At 38.0% G+C, this 26,306-nt stretch overlaps 1 protein-coding gene across 4 annotated transcripts in view; it reads right to left on the bottom strand.

Moving 5' to 3' along the window:
* Window positions 1-6,115: 6,115 nt before the first annotated feature.
* Window positions 6,116-26,306, bottom strand: part of LOC128686666 (tyrosine-protein kinase RYK) — a 32,052-nt gene continuing 11,861 nt past the window's right edge. For all 4 annotated transcript variants that reach the window (XM_053773677.2, XM_053773679.2, XM_053773680.2 and 1 more), the window contains 8 exons: window positions 25,359-25,508; window positions 23,178-23,249; window positions 20,148-20,259; window positions 17,906-18,065; window positions 10,951-11,100; window positions 10,352-10,511; window positions 6,814-6,950; window positions 6,116-6,562 (listed from right to left, as the gene is read on the bottom strand). In XM_053773677.2, the coding sequence (XP_053629652.2) occupies window positions 6,451-6,562; window positions 6,814-6,950; window positions 10,352-10,511; window positions 10,951-11,100; window positions 17,906-18,065; window positions 20,148-20,259; window positions 23,178-23,249; window positions 25,359-25,508 (1,053 nt within the window). In that variant the 3' untranslated portion in view covers window positions 6,116-6,450. The remainder of the gene's footprint in view (window positions 6,563-6,813; window positions 6,951-10,351; window positions 10,512-10,950; window positions 11,101-17,905; window positions 18,066-20,147; window positions 20,260-23,177; window positions 23,250-25,358; window positions 25,509-26,306) is intronic.

Below are 26,306 nucleotides of genomic sequence, written 5' to 3'. Positions count from 1 at the left end.
AGGATATAACCCACAAAAGTCAACTAACACCCAGGTACCTACTCTCTGCTGAGGGCAAAACATGGAAAATTAATCAAGACACTAGGCCATAATTTTCCTCAGCCTGCCTTTGTTGTTGATTGGGGTGCTTTATTCCATGCCATTTTTATGTAACTGAGTGATCAACAGGTGTACTTTCCTGAATGAAATGTTATTGTGCAATTTAAAATTGCAGAAGCAGCCAGAATTAAACAAACACACTTGTCCAGGATTTCCTTCCTGATCACACAGTTTTATAATACAAGAGGGCTTTCTCTTTGATCCTGAAGAAATTAAATGGTAACATTTTCTTGGATTTCTGATCAATCCACTCGGTAATTTCTGCATTATTTATCTGCTGTGAACTACGTGACACTCTTCAGTTCACAACCTGGTTTATTAATTATATAAGGTGTTATCTTTTCATTCCTCTTTTCAACATTTGAACTGTTGCTAAACAGAGACTAAAGGCTCTTGCCATCTGTCACACATGCACCAATTTTAAGCTTGTCTATTTTTTTTTTTTTTTCAAAATACCCAGACTTTCATGCTTATTCTTCTTGACACTTCCAGTGTCACTCATATTCCTCTTCAGTACCATGGTTCATTAACACACAATTGAGTATGGTATGGAACATGTACACCTGTAGAACTGGCAGCATGGGACTTTGCTTAAATTAAGAGTGAGACAGGCCTCCCCCATAAAAACGATGGCTGCATCACTAGACTAACTGCCAGGAAGAAGGAAATGATCCTACAGCATACCTTATTTTCCCACAGTTCTACAGCATGCTAGTTCAACTGAGTGTTATTCAGTGGTCTACTGTGCTACGGTACATAAAATGTCAATATCACTATTTTTCAAGATTTTACTTATTGAAAATTAACATGTGGTCAGTGTAAAAAAAAAAAAAAAAAAAAAAAAAAATTGGATAGGCTCTATGAGAGGAGTAAAATCTGCGAGAGCTGCTTTTGAACTACACTACACAAGTTTGATATCAGGTAATGAAATGCCACATTTTAAAGACTTCACTTTTTTGTGTGAATATAATAAGAGATACTGTACTACATCTTTTGTAACTTTTCATTCTTTTTTATTATAATAATAATTGTAACTTTTCTATTGGTGCAAAAAGTTGTTGGATTTTTGTTTAAATTCTGCTTATATTTTCCATAATAATAATAATTTTGCATTGTGGTGCTGTACTACTGCAAGAGTGCTATAAAATATCTTTAATAAAATTTGTATTTTGATACATGTATTTGTAAATATAAAACTACAAACTTTATAATTCAAATGGAAAATGTTCTTTTAAATCATAATTTACATATTTACCAGCACTTTGGGATGTTACATTCTATATTCTACACTGATGTAGTACGATCCCATGTACTAGCTAGGCTTGTGTAATAGACTCAAGACCTGACATCTAATTTATCAGCTTAGAATTAACTCATGTTTACTAGTATTAAATGTACATACATACAAGAATATGTGTGTCTGTGTGTGTGTGTGTGTGTGTAATTCAATGGCTGTCTTCTGGCAAGTTGGCAGGGTGATCCAAAGAAGACAATGTATTCACCAACATTAACTATCGTTAATTTTCCAGAAGTGCGCTGACATCACATTTAGATTTTACTCCACCTGCAGAGTGTGAGTACTCCTTCAGAGTGTGAGTACTGTCCTTCCCATATCTGGTTTCCCTAATTCCTTCATAAGTCACCCATTAAAATCCACTCATTTCTGTTCACTCTGGTCTAACACACTCAAACAAGTCTGCTGGATTTTCAAGCCCCTTAAACTCAAAGCCTCTACCATTCCCTCCAACTGTTCCTGAGATAACCCATGCACCTCCTACTTTCCACCCCAGATTTATATATACCTGTCATCCTATCCCTCTCCATCCTCTCTACATGCCCAAACCACCTCAACAATCTTTTTCTGACCCTCTGAATTATATCTTTGTGATCTTGCATTGCCTTTTAATTACTATGCTCCAAATTCTCTTCATGATAGTCACACTACACATTGCTCTTAAACATGACATCAATGCCTCTAGCCTCCTCACTGCAGCATTCAAAATCCATACCTCACACCCATATAAAAATGTTAGTACTCTATACAGTAAACCCTTGATATAATGGACTATTAGGGGATGGGAGAGGAGGGGGTTGTCTGTCTATTAAATCAGATTGTTTAAAAAATGTAGGATAAAATATTGAAGTACTATACTGCATACCTAATATAGTACTGTACACACATTTTACATATATGCTGCAATATACTCTGAAAATGAAGCACACACCACTTACTGCTTTCCTCTTATCTATTCTATGGTTCCCTTTCAGGTTTAGCACTGAACTTATTTATTATTCTTGTGAACCCATTGCTGACATGTCCACTCCCACTCCTCCATCCTCCCTTCAATTTGATATTCAGTCTGTCATTGCCAAGACTTTTGTTACAACCTCATCACCTTTCTCTCTTCTATGTTCTTTTTTTTTTTTTCTTTTGCATACCCTCCCAAATTTTTTAGCCAACATTTGCAACTTATCTTCAGAATCCCCCCAAAATTGTGATAATTCCCACTTTGTATCAGATCCAACATCTATTATTCCCACACCTCTTCCCACCGCCCTAGCACTCACTCCTTTCACAACCCCATCTATAAATATGTTCAACAACCATGGTGACATCATGCATCTATGTTAAAGTCTTACTTTCACTAAAAAAAATCTCCTCTTCCCTCCTATATACTCTAACCTTATCCTCACATGAAGAAATTCAGGAGAAACTGGTAAGTCAGACTAGTTCTGCAGGTGGGAAAGGCAGTACCTATCAGCACACTTGTGGTAATGCAGCAATTAAATGAATGGTGAATGTATTTCCTTTGTTACCATACACTGGTTGGAGAAGGCCAATGAGGTCAAAGAAAAAACTATATGCTGTATTTCAAATGAGTCTTCTGAATTAGGAGATTCATAGTTTCCAATACATTTTAAACTGAAGAGATAAACGAGATATATCTTTGGTATTGATTACTGCAGTAAAGCCATATGCACCACTCTTTCATAACGATTATAGCACTGTATGACCCATACGGGTTTCACTTGTTTTTTCGAGTAAAATAATTTTAATGATTATCACATCTTCCTCTTAAAGGATATACTTACAGTTTCTAAACTTAGCAAATTCACTTCATATTTTCAATTTTAATTGGAAAATCCACAAGTTGTTGTCATGTAAGGTTGAGTCCAATAATTAACATATACAGTGGACCCTCGCCTAATGAACACATCGCATAACGTTAAATCCGCCTAGTGATACATTTTAATGCAAAAATTTTGCCTCGGCTAGCGCTAAAAAACTCGCCCAACGTGATTCGTTCCATTTGAGACGCATCCATGTGTGGCCTGAGCACGCCTCACTTGTCCCGTGGGTGCCAGTGTTTACAAGCCAACCACCGCGGTCGCATCCAAACATACAATCGGAACATTTCATATTATCACAGCGTTTTTAGTGATTGCACCTGCAAAATAAGTCACCATGGGCCCCAAGAAAGCTTCTAGTGCCAACCCTGTGATATAAAGGGTGAGAATTAGTATGGAAATTAAGAAAGATTTTGAAGGGTTTGGGGCTAACCCTGAGATGCCTATGCCAGTTGTGGAATCCATTGTGCCTACTTCAAAGATTAAGGAAATGTGTGCAAAGTGGGTTGAACTGCAAACCTTTATGGATGAAAATCACCCTAACATAGCTATTGCAAGCCGTGCTGGTGACTATTACAATGTTATGGCCCATTTTAGACAAATCTTAAAGGAATGGGAGGTACAGAGCTCTATGGACAGATATGTTGTGCAACAGAGGTCCAGTGACACTCAAGCTGGTCCTAGTGGCATTAAAAGAAGAAGGGAAGTAACCCCGGAAAAGGACTTGACACCTCAAGTCCTAATGGAAGGGGATTCCCCTTATAAACATTAACACCATCTACACTCTCCCCTCCTCCCATCCCATCAATCATCACCAGATCTTCAATAAAGGTAAGTGTCATGTAATTGTACATGTCTTCTTCAGTTTGTGTGTATTAAAATTAATATTTCATGTGGTAAAAAATTTGTTTTTTCATACTTTGGGGTGTCAGGAACGGATTAATTTGATTTCCATTATTTCCTATGGGGAAAATTAATTCGGCTAACGATAATTTCGCCTAACGTTGAGCTCTCAGGAACGGATTAATATCGTTAGGCGAGGGTCCACTGTATTTTAATTAACAGAATCTCGAGGGGTAGATGCTGGTGAAGGGCTTTTGATCCAAGGAATTGGAGCTACCATCCTTTTTCCATGAATCAAACCTAATAATCTCCCATTCCCCAGGCACTGTATGATCCCTATGACTTTAGCTGTTCCCCACAAATATAATAAATAGAAACCTAATGTTCCATATCTGTAACACCTGTGCTCCTGTTTCTTACATAGACCACAACAAACATTGTATACCACTGATTTTGTAATTATCAAATATATTGTAATTTATCACTGTCTGTCACGGTCTTAATCTACAACATGTAAACTAACTAAACTCTGACTAGAAATTCATTAGTGACCCATATTCTTTAATATTTCCCCTCAAACGAGGTTCCTTGATGCTCGTGAGGGGGGCCCCCTAAATCCAAGGAATTGGACCTAACATCCCATGCCTTGGATCACACCTGATTGCTTCCCACTCCCCAAGGTGTGGTATGGCCCCTACTAATTTAATACTTTCCATTTCATTCAACAGTGCTGAGATGTTTCAACTACTGTGAAGTATCAGCATTTTAGTGGAACTGGTATGGTGATACCAACAAGTTGTAGGTAAAAAGACATGTGTGAACTGATTAAGACAGTGTTAAGGAAGAGTTTTTCCATGAGTGGTTTCTCAAGTCCTAATAGAGTAGCTAGAACAAGTAGTGTATGTAGTGAAAAAGGTCACGTGAGCACTGCTTTCTGTAGTGCAGCTGGGTGTCATCTCATGGCAGTGTCACTGTTGGATAGTAAGTGTTTGGTCAAGGTTCTGGATTTGCAACAGCTGCCTTACTTCTGTGGTATGGTGTTCATAATTACTATCATTATTGCTTCCAAACATTTAAGTCTTTGCAAATAATTTTTTGGAACTATTTTTTTTTGGCTTCATTGAACTTTGTGATGCATCCCTGTTATGTGCTATGTTGTAAGGAGGTGTTATTTTGTCATCTGGCTACAGACATATTGGTGTTTTCGAAATCTGAGTTCAAGTGTTCTAGATGTTGTGGTTGCATACTTTTGTGTTGCAACCTCTGTAAGGTATGGTGTATAGGATCAAAATAAGGCCTGCATACAATATAGAACAATAAAGACACACCACAATGTTTTAGATGAGGCTGAACTAATAGTTTGGGAAAGTGATTTACACAGCCTTAATGCTTGGGAACTCTGGCTAAATGACATCTATCCAAGGGACACTGCCATTAGATGACACCAAGCTGCACCAGGAAATAGTGAACGTGTTTTGAAAGATTGTCCAGTATGTTCCCTTAACGTGTTACCCCACTTATAACCTATGCTTGCCTACTTCTTGTACTATATATACTGCTTGCTCTAGCTACTCAGTATTAGGACTGAAGCCAATCATGGCAAAATGTTTTCTTAATGAATGTCTTGATCTGTTCATAGATGTCATTTACCTATAAGCACTCTGGAGAAAGTATATTTGTATCACTGAGGAAAACTGTGTGCAGTAGTGACTCTGTAACTCTGAACCTATTATGCTATAGAAAATAATACTACAAAAGATGTTTGTGTCACACGTTTGTGACTTCTCGTCAGCATTCATAAAACAATTATTTTCACAGTATTATGTCTTAGAAACTCTGTGTTCGTAAGTTGGGGCCCTACTTTAATAAATGGACATGAATCAACGAACAATATCTGGTTGTGCTAGGAACATTACGTTGCTATAAATAATTTTGTATCAAAGCAATTTTGGGAGCAGAAATTAAAATGTTGTGCAAATAAATATTACTATGAAATTTGGATCAAATGGCATTATTCTGACTGGTATGAAGACAAAAATACAAGTTTTAGAACAAGCCTTTTACTCTATATAGATCCTAATCAAGCCTTGCAAAACAGTGCCCCAATGAAAGTTTCTGTAACTTGTGTGCTATGAAACTTGCTTTAAATAAAAATACATCAGTAAGTTTACTGGACAAAAAAAAATATTCTAGTTATTTTCCTTTCACTAAAATCCAGCAAAATCTTCCTTATAATCTCTAAGGTGTAGCTAATCTGTTGTCATAGAAATCTAATCCCCCACCCCACAAAAATACATTGCTTATAACCTATTTAACCATTAAATATCAGGTTTCAGGTCTATATTTGTGAACAGTACACGGTAACAAACATCAATGCACTCAGATGAATTTGCCAAGAGCTGAGTAGAAATCTTGTAAACAGGAGAGAAGGTGAGGGAAGCTAGCACGGTCTTCTGGCGTTGGGGCCCAGCAGCGGGCCATCATTCCAAACCTGTAACAGAGAAGTATGGTATGATTAAAATATCAAGTGAAATTTTTTTAACCACTCAAGGGAGGCTCCTTGATGGAAGGCACTGGCACTGCCCTCCTCTTCCTTGGATCACCTCCCATTCTCCTAGGCACTGTATGATCCATGCTACTTTAGCAATTGTTTTAAATATAATGTTATATGAAAAAGCAAATTGAAGTGTGATTTTTACATAACTGACTTCAATAGACTAGCCTAATTAAGCAAGGACTCACAACTCATCTGGACAGTTGTGGGGCTGGGCCAAACGGTAGCCATCCCTTAAGTAGGCAGCCATTTCAAAAGGGTCAACTTCAATATAAGGTTGCTGAGCCAATGTAGTCAACTCCCATAACAGAACACCAAACATCCACTGTAAAGAAATAATTACTAATTATTATATACCAAAATACTGTACACGAACTATATAACTATTGGTTTTATATGTGCATCGTCATTTTCAGTCTATTCATATAAAATATTTAAATAATATAGTCTGAGATGTAATTATAAAAACATGTAAAGTGCACTTTACAAAATTATAAATAAACGATAAAATAATCTTTGGCATCTATAATGAGTATGCATGATCAGTTTTACAGGAAGCTAATTTAAACCTAGCCTCTACAAAGGAAACATCTGGCAATACAGTTCCAAATGCAGCAGCACCATGAATTTTTTTTTTTTTTTTTAACACATCGGCTGTTTTCCACCGAGGCAAGGTGACCCAAAAATAAAGAAAAAACTTTCACCATCATTCATACATAATCACTATCTTTGCAGAGGTGCTCAGATACAACACCTTAGACGTCCCTCCAAACTGCCAATATCCCAAACCCCTCCTTGAAAGCACAGGCATTGTACTTCCCATTTCCAGGAAAAATCTGGCTAACCGGTTTCCCTGAATCCCTTCACAAAATATTACCCTGCTCACACACCAACAGCTCATCAGGCCCCAAAAACAATTTGTCTCCATTCACTCCTATCCAACATACTCGTGCACGCTTGCTGGAAGTCCAAGCTCCATGCACACAAAACCTCCTTTACCCCCTCCCTCCAACTTTATTGGGGACGATCCCTACCCAGCCTTCCTTCCTTTACAGATTTATATGCTCTCCAAGTCATTCTACTTTGTTCCATTCTCTCTAAATGACCAAATCACCTCAACAGCCCCAGTCAGCCGTCTGACTAATACTTTTAGTAACTCCACACCTCCCAATTTCCACACTATGAATTCTCTGCATAATAGTTACACTATACACTGCCCTTAGACATGACATCTCCACTGCCTCCAGCCACTGCCTTGCTGCAGCATTTACAACTCTTGCTCTACACACTGTACATGCCCTTCTTTTGCCTCCATGGACGAGTTTGGGAGTGTGTGTAAAGGTAGAAAGTTGAAAGTGAACATAGAAAAGAGTAAGGTGATATGGGTATCAAATGATTTAGATAAAGAAAAATTGGATATCAAATTGGGGGGGAGGAGTATGGAAGAAGTGAATGTTTTCAGATATTTGGGAGTTGATGTGTCAGCGGATGAATTTATGAAGGATGATAACCTCATCCTTCATAAATTCATCCACTGACACGTCAACTCCCAAATATCTGAAAACATTCACTTCTTCCATACTCCTCCTCCCCAATTTGATATCCAATTTTTCTTTATCTAAATCATTTGATACCCATATCACCTTACTCTTTTCTATGTTCACTTTGTTTCACCTTCATTAATCATAGGATTAATGAAGGAAAAAAGGCGAGTGGTGAGTTGAGGTATATGTGGAGACAAAAAACGTTATCTATGGAGGCAAAGAAGGGAATGTATGAAAGTATAGTAGTACCAACACTCTTATATGGGTGTGAAGCTTGGGTTGTAAATGCTGCAGCGAGGAGGCGGCTGGAGGCAGTGGAAATGTCCTGTCTAAGGGCAATGTGTGGTGTAAATATTGTGCAGAAAATTCGGAGTGTGGAAATTAGGATTAGATTTTGCCACCGAAGTGGCTAGTTTACTGTGCACCCCATATCCATCCTGTGGATGGTAGCGCAAGAGCATATGGATACACAAAAGGCCCAGGAACTAGGCCCAAGGGGTTAACATGAATACATATGGATTTATATCTACATATCTGTAGTTTACTTATGTTACAAGCAAATTTAGGAAATTTGCTTAGTATATCTGGTATCTTATTTTCATTAATAAGATATCTTGACATGTCACATAGGTTTTTATACTGTCTATCTCTGTATTCCTCAATAAGTGGACAGTTAAGCACATAAGTGTTCAAGACAGTGACCATATGCCTGATCACATAATTTACATTTAGTTTGATCACCATCTGTGTCTCTCCCAAACTACCAGAAGTACTTGTAACCAAGCCTAAGCCTGGCCACTACAACATCAGTCAGTCTGTTCACATTGCACATTGCTCCTTATACATACTTATCTACGTTCATGTTATCATAGTGGGTTATAGATCTACTCAGGCTTCTAATTGCATTCCTATAACAATCATTTTCATTATTTACTTCTCTCCTAATATTATTCCTAATGCTAGACACAGTTATACCAAAGTTATATTCTACATTCTCCTTCTGGGTACTCTTCTTGGCTAACATATCAACTTTATCATGAAGGAGTAATCTAATGTGTGATGGGATCCATATCAACTGTACATTAATTCCTTTGGCCCTGATTTCTGAGTATCTATACCTGGCTTCTCCAATGAGCATGTTATTGGAGTCATTATATGAGTCAAGAGCCTTCAATGATGACAGAATCAGTAATGATGATAGTTAAGCTCAGTGTCATAGGTTAGCTTTAGCGCCATTAGGATTGCAAACAATTCAGTTTGCAGTGTAGATGCCCAGTTGTTAATTCTTATGCCTAACTCAACAAATTTATTATCGTTGGAAATTAGGAGCAGGTGTGGAGTTAATAAAAGTATTAGTCAGAGGGCTGAAGAGGGGTTGTTGAGGTGGTTTGGTCATTTAGAGAGAATGGATCAAAGTAGAATGACAAGGAGAGCGTATAAATCTGTAGGGGAAGGAAGGCAGGGTAGGGGTCGTCCTTGAAAAGGTTGGAGGGAGGGGGTAAAGGAGGTTTTGTGGGCGAGGGGCTTGGACTTCCAGCAAGCGTGCATGAGCGTGTTAGATAGGAGTGAATGGAGACGAATGGTATATGGGACCTGACGAACTGTTGGAGTGTGAGCAGGGTAATATTTAGTGAAGGGATTCAGGGAAACTGGTTATTTTTATATAGCTGGACTTGAGTCCTAGAGATGGGAAGTACAATGCCTGCACTTTAAAGGAGGGGTTTGGGATATTGGCAGTTTGGAGGGATATGTTGTGTATCTTTATACGTATATACTTCTAAACTGTTGTGTTCTGAGCACCTCTGCAAAAACAGTGATTATGTGTGAGTGAGGTGAAAGTGTTGAATGATGATGAAAGTATTTTCTTTCTTTTTGGGTCACCCTGCCTCAGTGGGAGACAGCCGACTTGTTAAAAAAAAAGATACTTCAATGCACCACTCACCTTTTTCTGACAAGTAGACTCCCAAATATGTGGTAACATTCACTTCTTTCATACTCCCTCCCTCCAATGTGATATCCAGTTTTTCTTTGTCTAAATCGTTTGATACCCAATATTGTCAGGTTCACTATTTTTCAACCCTTTCTCATAGTGCATTCTTCTCAGTTCCTGGACTAGTTTGATTTGAGTATTAGGAAAGGTGTTCGTATAAAAGTAAAGTAAGTTTCAGTGTTATGTACTCACCACATCATTGGCAGGAGTGAACTGTTTATGAATAAGGGCCTCAAGGCTAAGCCACTTCACAGGCCGGTTTTCATTGTCGCCCAAACAGTGGTAATCCTGTGGGAACAAGTCACGAGCAAGTGCTGTGTCCGATACCCGAACTTGAAGTTCAGAATCTATCCTGAAGAATAAAAATGCAGTATGACTTTCTAGTCAGATATAACTATGGATATAGTAGCTACAAAGGTAATCTACATTTAATGCCCTTCAAAGGAGGTGATTTGAAACTGTTCATGACTTTGGTTAAACCTGATTGCTTCTCACTGCTCAGGCACTATATGACTCCTATGCATTTAATGATTCACAATACCACTACTATACTACTACTACATATGACTACACCACTACTACTACTTCTAATACAAATGTATTTTATGTAAGCAGCATAAGGAAGGCACCATGAAAAATAGATACTGTAAATACATATAGTATAACAGTTATCATTACATAGGCTATTCTTATGATAAAAATAATGTAATATTTTTATGAAATTACAAAGGCAGTAAGAATATTAATAAAATATTTGCATTATTCTAGATAGTTTCATTTGCCCTACTTACAGACAGTTTCTAGTGGAAACATCTTTATGCAGAAGTCGTTGTTGGTGAAGGTGAATGAGGCCAAGACACACTTGTATAGCAATGTGGACTACGTCTCTCGTGAGGAGTTTGACGCCTTCGCTAGACCCTCGGCTACAACCGAGCAAGTATCTGGGACAAGGAACAAATATTTGCAATTAAAAATGCTAAGAAAAATTTGAATTCAAATTTATAATTCATACCATTATATTAACCCTCTGATTGCCGCAAGCCCCTTTATGAAACTGTCATTCTATGTCGCAAAATTTTTTGAAAAAAAAAAAAAAAAATTTATGAAGTGATAGAGAATCTTTTCCCGATGGTAATGACACCAAAAGTACGAAACTTGGTCGAAAACTCATGGAATTACACTCCCGCTAAGTTAGTGGTCTCGGCGAGTGTGCATAAATTCTGTAATGGATTTCTGTTCTATTTTACCCTGCAGTACATTATACAACTGATGGTAAGGCATCAGCTGCTCTGGACAACGTTTCAGGGTCCTCTTCAGTGAAAAAAGTCTAACTTTAAGTCATTCAGTAAGTCAGTCAAGTCATTTAGTCAGTCAAGTCATTCGGTCAGTTAAGTCAGTCAGTCAAGTCATTCAGTCAGTCAGCCAAGTCAGTAAGTCAGTCAGTCAAGTCATTCAGTCAAGTCATTCAGTCAAGTCAGTCAGTCAAGTCAGTAAATCAGTCAGTCAAGTTAGTAAGTCACTCAGTCAAGTCAGTAAGTAATTCAGCAACACTGGTATGCCTACTGGGTGTCATGACTGCTTGTCAGATACAAGATATGGTAATTAAAAGATCAAAACACAATTCACAAACACAGCTGGCTTGTAGGAGAGAAGTGCAACTAAATGCTCAATACTCAGTACACACTTACCCACCTATGTACTCCCACATCATAACTGAAACAATCACTTTGAACCTTTCATCCATTGTTCAAATTCAATTCATATTCAAAGTTAATTCTCTATAAGGATTACAATGCTGAGTTTACAGAATTTGGTTATTGTGTGGTTTACATGTAGTAAAATACTAATTACAGAGGGGGCCACTAGAACACCTGTTGACAGGAATATAATTGAATCATTGTTTTCACAAAAAGCATTTTCGAATATAAATATATCTTTGTATTATATAAATTTTGATTCATTTATAACTAATATTCTACTGTACAAATATGAAATAATTACTATCCTACTGTACAACTATGATATACTCCTTAGTGTTAAGTACACTGTAAGCCAATAATTTTAAGTTGGCCCATAATGCCTAGGCATAATAGAGGCTCTCTTTGCACTGCAACTCACTATTGTAAATATAAAATCTCAATGTACTGTTTGCAAAGACATCAAATAAATAAATAAATAAATAAATAAACACGTAAGCTGGGATGGTGGTGTTGGGGGATGGCTGGGGATGGTGGGAGGTCTCCTCCGCTGACCTAAAACAAGGTTGCCGCTCGAGGTAGGGAATGGCCGCCACCACTTGTCACTTGACATACGTATTTTATTCATTCTAGAGTATATATCAGGTTTCTATGTTATTTATATTGTTTATTATGTTATATCAGACAAACTTTGATAGATAAATAAGCCATAGAGTTGATATTAGTGTCATATTCCTGGCTCCTGAGAGCAGGAATTCTGCTGGAATGGATTAATGGCATTTCAATGAATTTAAATGAGGATAATTGACTCAGCATACAAGCAGATTGGGATACGAGCAAGGTCACGGAACAGATTAAACTCGTAAGCTGAGGTTCCACAGTACATACTTAGGTATGCATACTGGTCAGAGAGCCCGTCACAAGTCTGAGTTGTCGGTAAATGAATACGTCGCTCAGTGAGGAGAGGCTGTATATACACACCCCTGTGTTTTCTTCTATTTTCTTACTAGTTCTTGTTAATCTTTATAGAGAATAAACTTGATTGATTGATTGATTGTTCTGGTTTATTTCCTCTTATCTCCATGGGGAAGTGGAATAGAATTCTTCCACTGTAAGCCATGCATGTCGTAAGAAGTGGCTAAAATGCCAGGAGCAAGGGGCTAGTAACCCCTTCTCCTGTATATATATTACTAAATTTAAAAAGAAAAACTTTTCTTTTTGGGTCACCTTTGGGTCACCTTTGATCATCCCAAAAAATGCCACACCCACGTGACAACAGGACGGTGCAACCCCCTCCTTCCTGTAAACTATTTCACCCCGAAATGTGTCACTCATCATTCCACAAAAGAAAATGCTACAATGCATACTGCCAGGCACATCATCTAAAGGGGACAAGAAGACACAGACCAGCCAGACTATGGGAAACAAAAGAGGGGAGCCATAACCTCTCCAGAGAAAGAGGATTTTAGGGCCAGGAGGAAAAAAAGACTGGCAAGAAATGACAATAATCTTACATTAACTGAAAACACTTCTGGAGCAGAGGCAATGTCATTAATTTCCACTTCAGAACAGATATTAGAGCCAGCAAATAAAACCCCCCTAAAATCCATCAATATAATGACATTTTTCTTTACGAACATACAGAGTCTAAAGCCATCAACAAACAGCTAAATTCCTTACATCAAGGGACTGCTCACGGAGTACAATGCTATGTTTGCAGCATTCACAGAGACCCACATAAAGGATGATTTTGACAACGAAATATGGATCCAGGTTATAACCTATTCAGATGTGACAGACTAAACTGGCAACAAGGGAGGGTTGGCCTGTACATTACAGAGTTGCTCATTTGCTCAGAACTACTAAACACCTCAAATGATGTAGTTGAAGTTTTGGCGGTAAAAACTGAAAACCAAAACATTGTCATTGTGGTTGTATACAAGCCTCCAGATGTAACTTCCCAGCAATTCTGGGAGCAGCTTTTGAAAATTGACCACTGTCTGGAAAATCTCCGAACTCCTGCCAAAAACATCTTGCTACTGGGAGATTTCAACTTGAGACACCTAAACTGGAGGAGTGTAGCAAATAATATTTTAGCAGGGATCACCCCAGGAGGCAGCTCAGATGAAAATTCACACATACATGAGCTATTAAGTCTCTGCACCAAATTGAGCTATTAAGTCTCTGCACCAAATTCATCTTAAACCAGCAAATATTAGAGCCTACAAGACTAGAAAATACGCTGCACCTCATCTTCACTAACAACGACGATCTGATACGTAATGTAACTGTATCAAAGATAATACAGGTGGCTCTCCACATTCGTGAGGGTTAGAGGATCAAGAACCTTGCGAATGTTGAAAATTTGCGAATGTTTGGTGCATAAATATATTGTAGGGTAATGTAATAATAGCATTTACTTAGCCTAACAATACTGCTTCCTTAACCTATTGAACCATGAACAATCATAAAATACAGGAAAATATCATAAAATACATACATGTATTGTATATACATACACGTTATGGTTTAATAACAAATAATGAACAAACAAAACACTCACCACTTGTAAAGTTAGGCAGACGAACTCTGATGACTTGTGATGATGATGATGATGACAATGATGGTGATGATAGTTAGCTATACAGTTACTGATGACAGTTGAATGGAGGTGATTATATGGAGTGTAACTGCATGGCATGATGAGTCTAGTGTGTGGATTCTAACTCTTCACTGCCAGCATCACTGCCAATAGGGGTTGATTGGCCTCAGCAACACTCTCCTCTTCTTTATCCTCATTCTCTGCCTGCACAATCTCCAACTCTTCATCATTTAGGCCCAATGCATGTTTTTCAACCAGTTCTCTCACCTCACCCTTCTGCATGTCCTCAAACCATTCACCACGAACTAGCCTTGCTAACTCCACAGTCTTCCTCACGGCTTTGTTAATCTCGTCCTGAGGACCAAATCCAACAAAATCACACACACAATCTGGCCACAAAGCCCTCCGACAACCCTTCACTGTCTGAGGGTGCAAATCCTTGACACTCTCATGCACTACTGAGAGGCAGTCAGCGATGGTGAATTTCTTCCAGTATTGAGTGACACTCATCCAACATAGCGTGGAGTCTTTGCATTGACCTTCATGTGTAATAGGCTTTTAATGTAGCTATCACACCCTGATCAGAAGGTTGCATCAGGGAGGTTGTGTTTGGCAGCATGAACACAACCTCAATATCGTAACACATTCCCTCCAGTGATGGTGGGTGACCTGGAACATTATCAAGAAGCATGAGGATTTTGTTTGGGAGGCCCTTCTCTTGTAGGTATGCCCATACCTCCATCAGGAAGCAGTGGTGAAACCAGTCCATACAGATGACGTTGGTGGTCCATGCTTTCGGATTGTGCATCCAGAATACTGGAAGGAGATTCTTGTTGCATTCCTTCAGTGCTCTGGGGTTGGCAGATTTATAAATAAAGCCTGGTTTTATCATATGTCCAGCAGTGTTAGCACACAGCATTAATGTGCATTGGTCTTTCGCATCCTTGAACCCTGGTGCACTCTTCACCTCCTTGGTGATGAAGGTCCTGGCAGGCATCTTCTTCCAATACAGGGCTGTTTCATCTGTATTCCACACCTGCTCAGGCCTGTATTTGCACTGGTATTAGCCTCATCACTAGCCAATATATCACACAAAGTCTTTCCCTTTGCATAAATTGCATTGCTGTCTAGGGGATTTCCTTTTCTATTTTGGTCTGAAATCCACACAAATAATGCTGATTCCATCTTAGACATCGCACTGTTTCTTACTTGTGACACTTGCTTGGCTGAGGGAGGAGCAGTAGATGCTTGTGTCACCCTTATCTTCACCTCAATGGCAGAACTGCTCAAATAACCTGCCTTACACTTGTCTAGAAATTTCACCATATCCTCCAGATTCATTACTTTCTTTGAGCACTTAGGGGTTCGCTCATCAATTGCAGTTGCTGTTCGCTTAGGAGCCATGCTTGCACCACGTGTACGGTAGGACACACAAACAGCACAGACCAACGCGAAGAGTAACTGGACAATGAGTGAGTGGCGGACTGGTGGGCAAGCTGCCGATTGAGGGGGTAAGAGGGAGGGAAGTGGAGATGCGGCAGGAAGCATAAATATGATTGGGCGGCTGGGCATTTGTGAATGTTTGAAGCTCATGAAAGTGGAACTCGCGAATGTGGAGGGCCACCTGTACACTCAGATCACAACATAAAAAGATACAGACATATACGCACAGGGCTCCTGACAAGCAAAATGTGATCAGTCATGAGGGTGTCTTCACTAAATTCAATTTCAATAACAAAAACATACAATGGGAACAAGTCAACCATGCCCTAAATGAAACAAGCTGGGAAGATATCCTAAACAACACGGATCTGAACCTTTGCCTAGAAAAAATAAACTCTGTGGTTCTTGAGAGCTGCTCAAGGCACACTGCAGTAAGAAAAAGAAAGAAAAGCTGTAAACTAGAAAGAGAGAGATGATCCCTATACAGATGAAGGTGAAGAGCCACAGAGCTGCTGAAAGGGGCCAAAATATCTGAAATACAAAGGGAGGCACTGGTTAATGAAATTGCAAATATCAAGGTTAAGCTGAAGGAATCTTACAGGAGACAAGAACTGCAGGAAGAACTAAAAGCCATAAAGGAAATTGAAAAAACCCAAAATATGTATTTGGAGCCTTGCAGTGTCTTCGATGGAGGTCACTGTTGTGGCAATCTGAGTGTCATCCACAAAGTTACACATGGAGCTATGGTTTACATCTCTGTCTATGTCAGACATGAGGAGGAGGAATAGAATGAGAGCGAGTACTATGCCTTGTGGAACAGAGCTTTTCACCGTAGCTGCCTCAGACTTTACTCTGTTTACTATTACTCTTAGTGTTCTGTTTGTCAGGAAGTTAAAGATCCATCTACCAACTTTTCTTGTTATTCCTTTATCACACATTTTGTGCACTATTACACCATGGTCACACTTGTCAAAGGCTTTTGCAAAATTTGTGTATACTACATCTGTATTTTGTTTTATCCTCTACAGCATCCAGGACCTTGTCATAGTGGTCCAGTAGCTGGGACAAGCAGGAGCAACCTCCTCTGAACCTGTGTTGCCCTGGGTTGTGTAACTGATGGGTATCTAGGTGGTTGGTGATCTTGCTTCTTAGAACCCTTTCAAAGATTTTTATGATATGGGATGTTAGTGCTATTGGTCTGTAGTTCTTTGCAACTGCTTTACTGCCACCTTTGTAGAGTGGGGCTATGTCTGTTGTTTTTAGTAAGTGTAGGATGACCCGTGTCCATGCTCCCTCAATGGAAATAAGTCACTCTGACTTTTTTGGGTTATCCTAGGTTCTCTACACATATACTGCTATGTATGATAATCTATGTAACTGTATTTGTGTATACCTGAATAAACTTACTTACTTACCACAGAATGCTGAAGGCACGCAACAGGGGCTTCTTGCAATTCTTGATGAACACAGAGTTCCACGAGTCTGGGCCTGGGGCAGAGCGCATGGGTATGTCATTTATTGTCTTTTCAAAGTCTTGTGGTGTTAGGATAATATCAAAGATTTTTGAGATGACCAAGTTTTGGGTCTCGTTCATAAAGATTTGGATTGTCGACCCTTAATCTGCTCAGCGGCTCGCTGAACACTGAGTCGTATTGGGACTTTAGTATATTACTAGTATCTTGGCTGTCATCTGTGTATGTTCCATCTCTCCTAAGTAGGGACCCAATACTGGATGTTGTTTTTCCCTTAGATTTGGCATAAGAGAAGAAGTATTTTGATGTTTTGTCTCCTGTAAGATTCCTTCAGCTTAAGTTCAATATTTGCAATTTCATTGACCAGTGCCTCCCTTCATATTTCAGATATATTGGCCCCTCTCAGCAGTTCTGTGACTCTTCACCTTCGTCTGTATAGAAAGCGTCTCTCTCTTTCTAGTTTACATTTTGATATGATGCACTGTTACTTAAAATACTCATATTTTGAGGTTGTGTTGCTTAAAATACTCACGTTTTGAGGTTGGAGAGTCCCAAATGAGGGTAAAGCAGAAGCGGATGTCGTGGGTCTGAGAGACACACACCTAATACAGGAAGAAGATGTTGATGATGTAACCCAGCCAGTAGCAGCCCCTCTCTCACTACCAGCCGGGCCTGTGATGATGACGCTTCACCTATTGACAGATAGATTCATGTAATCAAAATTAATTTTTTCCAAAGCATTAAAAATTGTTGAACAAGCCATAGTATGCACAGTCATGGTACATGATGAGGTGTCAGAGTGGGTGCCTGTGACAAGCGGGGTTGCACAAGGGTTAGTCCTAGGACCGGTGCTGTTTCTGGTATATGTGAATGACATGAAGGAAGGAATAGACTCAGAAGTGTCCCTGTTTGCAGATGATGTGACGGTGATGAGAAGAATTCAATTGGATGAGGACCAGGCAGAACTACAAAGGAATCTGGGCAGGCTGCAGGCCTGATCCAGAAACTGGTTCCTGGAGTTCAACTTCACCAAGTGCAAAGTCATGAAGATTGGGGAAGGGCAAAGAAGACTGAAGATGGAGTACAGTCTAGGGGGCCAGAGACTATAAACCTCATTTAAGGAAAAGGATCTTGGGGTGAGTATAACACTGGGCACATCTGAGGTGCACATTAATCAAATAACTGCTGCAACATACGGGCACCTAGCAAACCTAAGGATAGCATTCTGACATCTCAATAAGAAATCATTCAGGGCCCTGTACACTGTGTATGTGAGGCCCATATTGGAGTATGCAGCACCAATTTGGAACCTACACCTAGCCAAGCACATAAGGAAATAAGAGAAAGTGCAAAGGTTTGCAACACAACTAGGCCTAAAGCTAAGGAACATGTCCTACGAGGAGAGGTTAAGGGAAATAGACATGACGACACTGGAGGGCAGGAGAGATAGGGGGGATATGATAATGACATATAAAATACTGAGAGGAATAGTCTGGGAAGTGATGTAGCGGAGGCAGGATCCATACATAGCTCTAAGAGGTATGATAAAGCACATGGAGCAGGAAGAGTGACCTAGGAGCGACCAGCTAAGAGGTGGGGCCAGGAGCTGTCACTCAACCCCTGCAACCACTACTAGGTGAGTACAGTTATGGGTAACTTAGACTAAGAGTAAAACTAATTAATTCTAAAAAAATTATCAAAGCCATTCCATGATGGTGGCAATAGGTTCAATAACTTTGGTCACAGGGTACTTGAATATGCCAATTGCTCCAAGAATATGGTCCTCTTTACACACTTGTCAAAAAAATTGAAGCTGATTGGATGAGGTGTTCTCGAGTTATAATTGATACAGAATACAATAACTGGAGGAAGGAAAAAAAAAAAAAAAAAAAAAAAAAAAAAAAGGCACCCCCTTAAAAGTAACCCTTCAGGGATGCCTAATAATCCCTTCAAAGGGAGGTGCTTTGATACTGGTGAAGGACTCTTGATCCAAGGAATCCAAGCTACCCTTCCATTTTTTAGACAAAACCTGACTGCCTACCATTTCTCAAGTACTGTATGATCTCTATGGATTTACCACTCCCACATGAATATAATAAAAATGATCACAGCCTAAATTTCAAATCCAGAGACAGTTGCCTCTTGTACGAATGCATTTTTAGTCTAACAATATTTCCACTACTTGATTAAGTTGAAAGCTGAGAACAATACATGTAATTAAACTGTTATGAAGCTAATACCTACCTGTATTATTTGTTTTTAGCTTCATAATTTCAAATGCATTGGTTTGTCTGTAGCAATTAAGAGTCAATAAACAATAATACTTAATTTTTTGAAAGTTCTACAATGTCACAAAATGTTATGTATCAAATTTTGATAAAAATACAAACAGCTAAATTCCGTTATATCTTAATATCTTGGTTTGAAATCAATAAATGTGACTCTTTCATTAATGAATTCGGAACTACAGTACTGTGAAATATATTTATTTCCATGTAGAAGAGAAAAAAATACTTCTGATCTTCATGTTTTCCTTGCATGTCAACATGAATATACACAGATATGTGAATATCTATGTATATACATAGAGCTTACTTTAATTTCTATTTTGGGGATTAAAGTACAGGTGACAAGTAGTCTCAATGACCCTGGTGCAATCAAGAAGCCTTAAATCTAGTGAACAAAAAAGTCCTCTCACCTGAAATATTATGGGACTCGCACAGATTTAGTACTGAAAATAATATATGTGCCTGGGAATATAATAAAAATCTCACCTGAGACTGTTTTGACAATGACGGTAAGGGCAGCACGAGCATATGGGTCTCTGTACACCCCGCGGTACACTCGCCCAAATGTTCCCTCCTGCACAACCTCGCCAACCTCAACCTGTACAAGCAAAACTGTTATATAAAAATAATGAACATCAAAATGGTATACAATACCGACAGGTTGTTAGGTTAGACACATATGCAACAGTTAGACAACTTTATTCCGAAACGTTTCGCCTACACAGTAGGCTTCTTCAGTCGAATACAGAAAGTAGGCTTTCTTTCTGTATTCAATATAAAAATAATAAATACTGTAAAAAGAAAAATTTATTTCTTTGTTAAGATTACAGTGTGTGTTTAAATTTCATAATTTGACTGGTATAAAGAAAACCACTAATATGCCGAGGCATTTCTGGCAAACTTAACCTCATGACTTAAACATGTTATGAGTAAATTACTTCCCATGTGCATAATAAGCATTTGTAACACCTTTTAGCTTTACGTAGCTTTATCAAGTCTTGACTTGATAAATCACTACACAATGGTGTAGAGCTTTATCAAGCTATTTGTACTCACAACTAGGTGAGGATCAAGCCTCCACCATGTCTTGTGCTGAATAACCCACATGGGTTTAGCACTTAACATGAATTAATATTATTATTATTACACAATGAAACAATTTTACCACTGAAGCTTCTAGCTTATCTTTCCTTCAATACTGTTGGCAATTCACTGCTGTATCCAGAGTACAGTACTTCCCACTTAACTCCATAATGGTTACATTGCCTAAGGAGATAAGAGTATAAAAAAAAAAAAACACTTTTCAATACTATAACACTTTCAAGGGAGGATCTATACCCATACAGGTTTAGTGATTATTTTTTAACATAACTCTTTCAAGGGAATAAGGGAGTTCATGCTGGTAAGGGTTCTTGATTCAAGGAATTAAAGTCACTCTCTCTTTCCTTGGATCAAACCTGATTACCTAGCATTTCCTATGCACTATGACCTCTAGAGCTTTAGTGTTTCAAAGTGAATATAATTTGTTCATACTGCATGTACATGTACCACACATTTCCCTTATTTGGTGAAATTACAGCCCAGGATAAAGGGGTTCTTGATTTAAGAAATCAGGACTACTCTCCCCTTCCTCAGATCACAACATCACCATTATGGGTTGTGCTTCCCCAACAACAGAATAATTTATTTCCACATAAAATACCACCGTAATAGATGACTGCTCCCTGGCAGATTTCAGCAATCTCCCAAAACTCCCAAAACTTTGTGATGCACATAGGTTGTATGTACATATTGTGAAATGAAAGCTAATGCCTGAATTCCACCAAACAGCAGTTGTAAATTCAATTTATTCTTTATAAGGATTTCAATGCTGAGTTTACAGAATTTGGTTATTGTGTGGTTTACATGTAGTAAAATAATAATTACCACAATATTAATCAAGAGAAACAGTCTAGACAACTTAACATAGAAACAGAGATATAAATACAGTGCAACAAGATCCATTACAGTATACTATATGCCTGTTTCCATCATGTCAGTATTTTATACTATTTCTCTCCACAACTTAACCCTTTGACTGTCGCGGCCGTATATATATGTCTTATGAGGTACCGTGTTTGACGTATATATACTCATAAATTCTAGCGGCTTCAAATCAAGCAGGAGAAAGCTGGTAGGCCAACATGTGAGAGAATGGGTCTATGTGGTCAGTGTGCACCATATAAAAAAAATCCTGGAGCACGCAGTGCATAATGAGAAAAAAAAAAACTCCGACCGTTTTTTTTAATTAAAATGCCGACTTTGTGGTCTATTTTCGTATAGTATTTATGGTTGTATTCTCGTTTTCTTGGTCTCATTTGATAGAATGGAAAACACATTATAGAAGTAGAGGTGATTTTGATTGATTTTACTATAAAAAGAACCTAGAAATGGAGCTCAAAGTAGGGGAAATGTTTGATTTTTGCCAATGTTCAAAAGTAAACAAATGATGCCATTGTCCAATAAATGTCCAACTAGCCATTCTAATATGCAGTCATTAATGGGTTGATGTTATTTGTACAATTATTACAGTATTGCAGTAGTCTGCATAATAGTAAGTCTTCTCTTTTTTGTTTGAATAAAAATTCAAAATAGAAAGCAAGAGTAATATCAGAGGGGCCTGGAGACATGACTGATGAACAAAGAAAATGTTATTTTAGAGCCAGGAATGTCTGCATTGTTCATTCTTGACCTTATTTTGAAATTGTCATATTTTTTAGTTTTCATGAAATTGGCCAAATTGGAAATTTCTGACCACATTATTAGGTAGTTGAAATCGGTAAAGGGCAGTTTCTTGTACTCAATCGATAGAAAAAATGGAGTTCTAAAGAAATAGCTATGAATTTGGGCGACTGGAACAATGGAATTAGCCGAAAATAGGGCTCAAAGTGGCGAAATCGCCGATTTGTAAACAGCGCCGAGGTCGCTAACTTCGCAAGAGCATAATTCCGTCAGTTTTCCATCAAATTTCGTTTTTTTGGTGTCATTACAATCAGGAAAAGATTTTCTATCATTTCATAAGAAAAAATATTTTTTTTTTTTTAAATTTTGCGACACCAGGAGACACCTCAGGATTGGGGGTTGCGACAGTCAAAGGGTTAATACAGGTCGGCCATCACTAATCCGACAATCAGTTATCCGGTTCCATCAGTAATCCAGCCCTAATTTCGGCAAGCATAATTTCAAATTTCATCATTATACTGACTCAGAAGTTGTGCGGATAGTTGTAAATCCACAGCTGCAAGCCAGTGGAGGAGAAAGCAGTGATGAAAATGTGGAAAATGTAACAGAACACCTCTCTCTATTTGTAGGTTAATTAAGTGTATTCTAACCTAACCATTCTGTAATCCGGCAAACTTACTAATCCAACACACTACAGGTCCCAATGATGCTGGATTAGTGATGGCCAACCTGTATAGATATACACACAGAAAGTAGCGTATTTTATCAAAATATACTGAGGGGTGGGACTCCGACCTTCCATCTGTCTATCGCCAGTTGCCGCACTTTCTCGCTGGGGTCCATGTTGCGAGGGTCTCGCCAAGATGCCTAGAAAATACAGTAATATTCTTAAATTCATTTTGCTGTAGTTCAAGGGTTCTTGATTCAAGGAACTGAAGTTGGCCTCTCCATCCTTGGATCAATTCTCAATATAACTCATTAATTAGGAGCTTTATAATCCTGTAGAGTTTAGTACGCCCCCATAACATTAACTAAACTATTTCGCATTTCAATGTGAAATTTTTGTGTTCTTTTCTGACTATTCTAAATGAGATATAGAAAAACTGTATTACCATAATTAATTTTGGTATAGTAGACCTGTAGTATACGATGTATTTATACAGTATGTTTGTGATAAAGCAGTTGAGAAATTGCAGCATAAATTTGTATAGGATGCCGTAAAACTTATACAGGTCGGCCATCACTAATCCGGCAATCAGTTATCCAGTTCCATCAGTAATCCGGCACTAATTTCGGCTAGCATAATTTCAAATTTCATAATTATACTGACTCAAATTTCATCATTATACTGACTCAGAAATTGTGTAGATGGTTGTAAATCCACAGCAGCAAGCCAGTGGAGGAGAAAGCAATGATGAAAATGAGGAAGATGTAGCAGGAAAAGTCTCTATTGATAGGTTAAGTGTATTCTAACTTAACCACTCTGTAATCCGGCAAACTCACTAATCCGGCACACTACAGGTCCTAATGATGCCAGATTAGTGATGGCTGACCTGTATATGATGCCGTGGTTTATAAAGCATAAACAAACAATGCATAGCTGTCTACTGCTCAGAAGTCACAAACACCTAAATAATTTGTCAACAAGAAGGAAAACAAGAAATTTCAGGTAGGATCAAATTTCTTCCTTGTCATTACTATAAACAAGAAAATTGTACAGTGAATTGTGCGATGGCACTAGCTGATGATATGTATGAGTAGCATCAGTTGATAAACAGAAATGAATGACTCACAGCTGTCTACTGTTCAGTAGTTTCATAACCATCTCCAAATACCACTTAATCAACAAGCAGGAGAACAAGAAACTGAAAGCTAGTATCAAATTTCTTCCTTACCATTAATATAAATAAGAAAATTGTATGATGAGATGTCCAAGTGGTGTCAACTAATAAACCAAGACAACTCACAGCCATCTACTTCTCAATTGAGCTAAATAATAACATTAACACTTCAACAAAAAAAAAAAAGAATTGAAGCTAGGGTAAAAATCTTTCTTGTTACTCTTTTTTTTGCAAATCTTATATGATAAGTTTGTGCACAATATTTATAATAGTTACTGACAGCATATTAGCCTTTTTCTTTTTCTCTGGATGGAGTGCACCTGTAAAGTTTGGATGGCAAGAAATAGACAAAAATACTGTGTCAAACACCAGAGTCAAATGCCAGCTTCCCCAGGCTGCAATCAGTGAGTTAATGTAATGGCTAGGATTTTATTAAGATTTGGGTTATAATGTATGTTTCTAGATCAACGAGCGATGCCATTTATTGTGTAAAATGTTAATAACTTCAATAATTTTTATGAAATTAAATTTTTCTTTGGCATTTCTTGGGATTCCAAGAAGGTAACCCTATTTTTGCGTATGTTCTTCAATTTGTTTAGCACTTTTTTTGTGTTAGATGCCATTTTCAGAAATGTAACTACAGTACCATCTTACACAAGGGTCTACTGCAATGCATAGAATTCATCCCTTTAAATTTCATCAGTAGAAGTATTAAGAGATATCTTGGTAGCAACAGCAGCAAGTGTTGGTGCTGTCCTCCTCCTCCCTTGGACCAATCTTGATTAGAGGGGGAAATGGATACTAATGAATAAAATTATAACATAGGCCTCAGATATGATAATTTCAAATACGTATAAAATGGATACTAATGAATAAAATTATAACACAGGACTCGGATATGATCATTTCAAATACATTTATGTTTTTGAAGTAGTCAATGTACTAGAACCTTAAAGTTTTCAATAAAAGTGTCCTAGGTAAATGTATGCATGTCCATTTCCTTTCAGTCGGTATTTAGTGACTTACTATAATTTCAACCAACCTGATTAATGCCCATTCCTCGGGCACTTTATGACCCCTACGATACTAGTTATTCTCTATGAATATTGTACTGGTTGGGAGGGAGGTCTCTCACCTGGGAGTGTAGTGAGGAGGCACAACAGGAGGCATGAGAATGCCTGGAGGCTGGGAGGGAGTGTGCCGGAGAGTACGGCTGAGAGTACACTTGTGACAGTGGTGATGAGGCATAGTGCAGCGACTCCCCGCCTCCACTCAGCGCACACACCTGCAAGTTACAACACTGTAATATTGCCATCATGCAACTGTCTGTTTTCATTTATCAATATATCAACTGGTAAACTCGGCTGTTATGTCCAGCAATGAGCATCAAAGTCTGGAATTCAGTTGCATTCTGAGTGTAGTACTATTAATGAAGTCATATAACTGCTATTCTTCACTTCATCTGATAAAATCTGATTGCTTCATCTCATTCCCCAGGTGCTGTATGACCACTAAGGGTTTATTGCATCCCCATAAATAATATAAGATCCTTAAATACATATCAGGAAGTTTACCAAGGAGGTGACAAACATTTAGAAAGGCCTATGTGAACGTAAGTACTGTGCAAATATTACATGTACAAGTAACACAAACTAATACATCTACTGTGTTGTGTGTAATATCCAAGGAATATTCAGTACTAAACACAAGATGTAAGTCTACATAATATCGTGCAAGCCAGAAACACCAACAGTGTAATGTGTTAGAAGTTTGAGTTGCAAAATGGCTTAAAAGTTTACAGTGAGAGGTGTATCTATGTTCACTGAGGGTTGTGCATCTGTATACATCTATACAGATGCATATATATATATATATATATATATATATATATATATATATATATATATATATATATATATATATATATCTATATATATATATATATATATATATATATATACATACATATATATATATATATATATATATATATATATATATATATATATATATATATATATATATATATATATATATATATATATATATATATATATTAATGTAACAACAAAATGAGTGGTAT

The sequence above is a fragment of the Cherax quadricarinatus genome, chromosome 12 (genome assembly GCF_038502225.1).
Source record: "Cherax quadricarinatus isolate ZL_2023a chromosome 12, ASM3850222v1, whole genome shotgun sequence".
Lineage (NCBI taxonomy): Eukaryota > Metazoa > Arthropoda > Malacostraca > Decapoda > Parastacidae > Cherax > Cherax quadricarinatus.
This window is presented reverse-complemented; position numbering and strand designations above follow the sequence as displayed.